At 43.8% G+C, this 6000-nt stretch overlaps 1 protein-coding gene across 1 annotated transcript in view; it reads left to right on the top strand.

Moving 5' to 3' along the window:
• Positions 1-1480: 1480 nt before the first annotated feature.
• COLEC12 (collectin subfamily member 12) overlaps positions 1481-6000 on the top strand; it is a 48715-nt gene continuing 44195 nt past the window's right edge. The window contains exons 1-2 of the mRNA XM_029218013.1: positions 1481-1523; positions 4759-4881. Coding sequence (XP_029073846.1) covers positions 1481-1523; positions 4759-4881 — 166 coding nt within the window. The remainder of the gene's footprint in view (positions 1524-4758; positions 4882-6000) is intronic.

Below are 6000 nucleotides of genomic sequence, written 5' to 3'. Positions count from 1 at the left end.
TTTAATGATAGGAATGTATTTGAATCATCAGTTTTACCGTTAGAGCCAAATCATTCTCATGGGCTTATGGGAATATATGCCACCAGGCAGTAGATTAATAACTATTAAAAAACCACATGAAAAGGTCACTGCAAAACTCAGATCAAAACCTGTGGTTTTCTGGATTTTGCAGTCTACCAGCTTTTTGAAGCTTCTCTATGGTAACATGATCTTTATGGCAACACCACTGAGCTCTGGACATTTATGATAATTAAGACAGCCCGAAAGCGCCGTGCACTCGCCCACAGCGCCAGCCTTCACTTACGGAGGAAGGGCGCTGATCAGCACGCATCCATGTTAACAGAGAGCCCTCTTTTGGTGATGGTAGAAAAATATGATAGTGAAGGAGACTCTTTTGTTTTCCAAAATGATTGGCAAAACAGACTGTATTGGGGCCAGGACCACAGAGCTTGGGAGGGCTCTTTATGGAGAACCACAGCAGAAAGGAATTCTCTTTGCTGGTGAATTTTTCTGGCCTTCTGCACTGTCATTCCTGCAGTGTTTCTCGCTTATTCTCTCCAACTAGCTCACCATACCCTGATCGGCGGCCGCACTGACCCCCATCTTCTTACTTAAAACGTGTTATTGGAAGCAGGGCAACACAGGGAACTTTGAGTTTGCACACTGGGGATGGGACCAAATTATCAGCCTATTCTGAACTTTGTAGAATACTCAAGGAGTTAACCAGAGTGATTCTGGCTTCCTTTGGCCTCCCCAATGTTTTTTGTATAATAAAGACTTGGACACTGGAAAATGCATTCAGAACACAAGCCAAGCATTGAGTTCAGTGGGGATAGAGCAGGAGGGGTAACCCATGGGAGGGCATGGGTCCTGCAGGCACGTTCTGCCTGTGGCCTGCTGAATTGTAGATGTGCCGTTTGGGCCAGGTTTTGTGATAAGCTGGCTCTCTCGGTGGTGAGGGGCAAACTGCTTCACTTCCTGACCTAGAATCTCTTATCTGCAGCCTTGCAGATCCATTCCCTGCCCTTCCTACCGGCCCCTCGCAATGGGAACAGAGTCCCCCGTCTCTGGAAAGTAATGCTAAGAAAACAAACACTACAAAGGCTGGTAACAGGGGGATGTCTCTCTTGAATGTTTTTTGTGACCATCTAGGTTCAAGGAGGAGGGGGTCCCCCAGCTACGTGAGCCAGCAGGGTCTCTTTGTAGTAGGCATCTGTATGTTTGGCCAGATGTCCTCCCAGTGGAGGGCAGAGAGGGAAAGATAAAACAGAATTCTTATGAAAAATAAGTCTTGGGAGGGAGAAAAAACAAGACGGAGAAATTGTGTCAAGTAGGACGGGAGACCAGGCGGTGCCATCTGATATTGGTTAAATGCTGACAGAGTCAGCAACGAGAAATGCGTGTCACTAGGAAGTGACCCTTGTTCTTCAGCCTGTGAAGCAGTGACAACTGTCTGGGAGCAGATCTGCATGAAGACCACATGCAGAAGATGTCCAGTGGCAAACACAGCGCCAGCACGCATGGTGAGAAGGGGAGGAAAGGACCCCCGCACTGGATGTCAGGGCACGTTCCTTCTGATTCTGCTTTACCTCGCCGGCCTCACTCTCCACATCAGTAACACAATGATACTTGACCGGATGACCTCTAAGCAATGCTCTAGCCCCAAATTCTGTTATCTGTCATCACCTGCCCTCTGACCAAATCTTCTGAGGCTCTTCTAACGGAATGAAAGAAATCGCCCTGCAGAGGCGTAAAGAGTTCACCCACCGCAGTCCCCAAATCCAAAAGGAATGAAACCCTCCATCAACTATAAAAGTGTCATCCAATCTTTGCACAGCATCCCTGGGTCTATCCTCCTTCTGTGTTTTACAATTACCACCAAAGCAAGTTAATTGCTTTCTGAACATGAGATGTGGCATATCTCTGGGTCTACCTGTGCTTCCCCCACTCCCAACTCCAAAACTATGCTCACTCTAACTGGATATAAGGGGTCTTTGTTTCATTTTAAACTGCCAGATTATAGAGAGCTTACGAGCAGGTGTGTGTGCGTGTGCGCGTGTGCGTGCGTGCGTGCACGCGCACATCCTTTAGTTAAGGGTGAACGATTGAAAGTTTTCTTTGTTTTTGTTTTTTTCTTTTTGGCATCATCATGAGGTCAGCAGTATTTTGTTACAGGGTGAGGTGAGGCTGGATTCCAGTGGGAATGGAAGAGGAATCTTCCACTGAGATCAGATCTCACACTAGGATGGTGGCAGTGGAAATGGATAGGAAAGCTTGACCAGAGAGGCACCGTGTCGTAGGGGAGATGTCATGACGATTGGAGTCAGACAGGCCCAAGTTCGAATCCTGGCTATGATGTCTATGGGATGTCATTTCAGCTCTCACTACCATGCCATCTTGAAGCGTTATTATATGAATTAAAGGTGATGTAAAGTACCCGTATTAGAGTCTGGCACAGTGTAGGCAGTAAGCGAACATCAGTAAACTGTGGATGAGATGATCATGACAAAAATATCCGCAGGAAGATTAGCAGGGTCTGATGACCTGTTGAGTTAGAGAATAAGTATAAGAGAAGACTTCAAGGTGTCTGAGTTTGACCACCTGGGGGATTGGGATGGTAGGAGTATTTAGGTTGGATGGAAATAAAAAAGTTGAGTGAAAGCTGGAGATCTGGTTTGGCAGGGCTAGTACCAAGGTCAGTTTTGGACACGAGCGATGGCACTGAAACATCCAGGTGGCAGTGGAAGGAGGAGGATGGAAAGGAAAAGGAGTCAAAGAAATGAGAAAACTGTGATGCTGCGAAGCTGATTAACTCTAGGTCTGTTTGATCAATAAGTCTGACTTTACAGCTTTACCTTCAAGGAATTGGCTAACCAAGGTTGATCCAGCATATGACCATCTTCTACAACAAACCGTAGCTCCTCAAAATGTGTTCCTCCAACGAAGCATCTCCTGGACCTTTTTAGAAATACAGAATTTTAGCTCCTGCTTCAGACCTGCTGAATCAGGATCTCCATTTCAAAAATGTGATTTGTAAGCACTTGACGGTTTGAGAAGCACTGTTCTAAAGCATGGCGGCCAGACCAGCAGCATCACAGCCCCTGGGAACTTGTTAGAAATCCAGATTCTCAGGTGCCTTCTCAGACTTCCTGAATTAGAAAGGCTATGTTTCAACAAGCCTTTCGAGTGAATCCAGTGCACCGTGGAGTTTGAGAATCATTGCTCTAAGTCATGGAACAGACAGATTGAGCCCCCTCCCCTTGGGTGTATAGCCCAGAACACTGGAGAGATTGGTTAAACCCTGAAACTTAATTTGAGTCATTGTTCTATACTGTTTCTCTCATCATTTTGCATTAAACACAGCTGAAGGACTCTTTTCACCGAAGAAGGGCACAATGCGTAAAATTACAAACCAAAGGAGAGAAACTTCAGCTGTGGCTTAATCTTCACAATTTACCCATCAAAAGTTATTGAGCACAATCATAGAAGATCAGTCCTTTACATGCTATTGCTCCTGGGAGACGCTATTAGTAAGACACACATAGGGAAAGGAAGACTCTCGCGATACTCCTTACAATGTGATTTTCACATTAAAATGTCAAGAGTCTATGTCTTCTGTGTTTCTCATCAGTCCGATGGCAAGTTCCTTTTTAATGGGTTAGTTTCTGGAGTCACTTGCAGAAGTGTTGGTGGTTTACCACTTAGACTAGAATGTTTTTCAAAAAGTTCAGCTGTGAGCACTAAAAATTTACCTGCTCTCATCAAAAATGTCTGTTTTTTCTGGTTGTTCCCTAGTTGTTATTTAAATCACTGTGATAACTTAAGGGTCAGTGTCTGTTTTCTGTATATATGTAATGTACAAAGATGGTTATATATGGAGCATTTTAATCATAAAATTACCTATATTTTCTGCTATAGGTTATAGTACAGTATAGCTAGTGGCATGCTGGTAAAGCAATTGAGGGTGTGGGAGGGCATCATTTGCTGTGTTTGCCAATTTCCATGGTGTAAATACTCCCTCCAGGGTTGATTTCAAGCTGCCAACTGTTTAACAACCGGTTCCCAAAATTCCTACAAATTTGACAATTGACTCTTGCAAGCCAGTAGGAACTAGCTCGAGCACACCAATGAAACAAACATCAAGGGACAAGTCACAATTTTTTTTTTTTTTTTTTTTTTGCTGTGCGTGGTTCTCTCACTGTTGTGCCCTCTCCTGTTGCGGAGCACAGGCTCTGGACGCACAGGCTCAGCGGCCATGGCTCACAGGCCCAGCCGCTCCGCGGCATGTGGGATCTTCCCGGACTGGGGCACGAACCCGTGTCCCCTGCATTGGCAGGCAGACTCTCAATCACTGTGCCACCAGGGAAGCCCCAGTCACAATTTTTTTGTTGTTGTTTGTGTCTGAATTACTGTAGGTCCAATAATGGCTGACACAAGTAGATTTGGGTGTTTTAAATCTCTTGTCATATAGAGATCTTTATTGAAATTATAATTATCATAATGGAATGCTATCTTGAAACTGTTCTATGAGACAAAGTTCTCTATTTTCAAGTCGTTAAATACATTTATAATAATATAATGGCGAGATTTAAAGTGCTTGTGTTGTTCAAGTATGTTTAATTTTAAAATACCACTCATCCTATAGTAGGGCATGTGTAAAAACTACATTCTTAGTTATAGTATTTGAACCAAAATGCAAAAAGATACTTTTGAAATGTGTTTTTGGTTACTATTATTAAGATTTGACTTTTCTTACAGGTATTCAGGAAGGAACACAATGTACCAAATGTAAAAATAACTGGGCACTGAAGTTTTCTATCATATTATTATACATTTTGTGTGCCTTGTTAACAATCACAGTAGCCATTTTGGGATACAAAGGTAAGTACTCTTTCCTTTTTCCTTCCAAATAGCAAGTTTTCTTTCATTAATTTAAGCCTGAAAAAACAAGTACATTGGCAAGTGTGAAGTATTTCATTAATATAACTCTTGCCAACAAAACTTAAACATCTTAAGCTCCATCTTTGTGTCTTGAGCTTCTTGTAGCTGTGGGACCTGAAAGGAGAGAAGTAGCAATTCCTTTTGAGTCATTTCAACCATAATCATGGTCCTCTATGAGTTATAAAATTTTTTCCTCTTTGTTGCTTTTTCCTACTTATTTCCAAATACTCCCTCTTCCTCTATCTTTTTCCATCTTATCTCTAAGAGGCCCCACGAAAACCCTGGAGTCAGCACATGGGAAAACTGTATTGACAGAGGATAAGACCTCCAAGAGATACGACTTACTTCACCTAGGAACTGGCCAATTAATTCCCTTTTGTTTCTCTTCAGCACATTTACTGTGGTCACTGTTTATATACCCCCATAAAAATACCACCCTGTAGAAATTAAACACAGAGGTGGCACCACCACCTCAACTGTACTTTATGACACATCAGGCATTCTTTCAACATGTATGGTTTAAGGTCAGTGGAGGATTTTTGCCTGAATCCTCCAGATCTGCAAAGTGGGTTGGTCCCCCCCACCCCCCATTCCAGACACCGCAGGTAGAAGGCGCCCTGATTCAGAATCACAAACTATGTAACCCCTTTTATAGAAAACAGCCATGGGGGACTTCCCTGGTGGCGCAGTGGTTAAGAATCCGCCTGCCAATGCAGGGGACACAGGTTCGAGACCTGGTCCGAGAAGATCCCACATGCTGTGGAGCAACTAAACCCGTGTGCCACAACTACTGAGCCTGCGCTCTAGAGCCTGTGAGGAGCCCATGCACCGCAAGCTCGCTGCAACTAGAGAAAGCCTGTGTGCAGCAACGAAGACCCAACACAGCCCTAAATAAGTTTATTTATTTATCTAAAAAAAAAGAAAAGAAAACAGCCATGGAAGCCTCACAGAGACATGCGAGATAGATGTGATGTCTGGTTTCAGCAAGAGGCAGACGTGGGGTCTGTTGATCTTCGCTCTGCCTTCGCTCAGCACTGACAGATTAACAGTGGAGAATTC

This window comes from Monodon monoceros, unplaced genomic scaffold (genome assembly GCF_005190385.1).
Source record: "Monodon monoceros isolate NGI ecotype Baffin Bay Population unplaced genomic scaffold, NGI_Narwhal_1 Super_Scaffold_1, whole genome shotgun sequence".
NCBI classification, from domain to species: domain Eukaryota; kingdom Metazoa; phylum Chordata; class Mammalia; order Artiodactyla; family Monodontidae; genus Monodon; species Monodon monoceros.
This window is presented reverse-complemented; position numbering and strand designations above follow the sequence as displayed.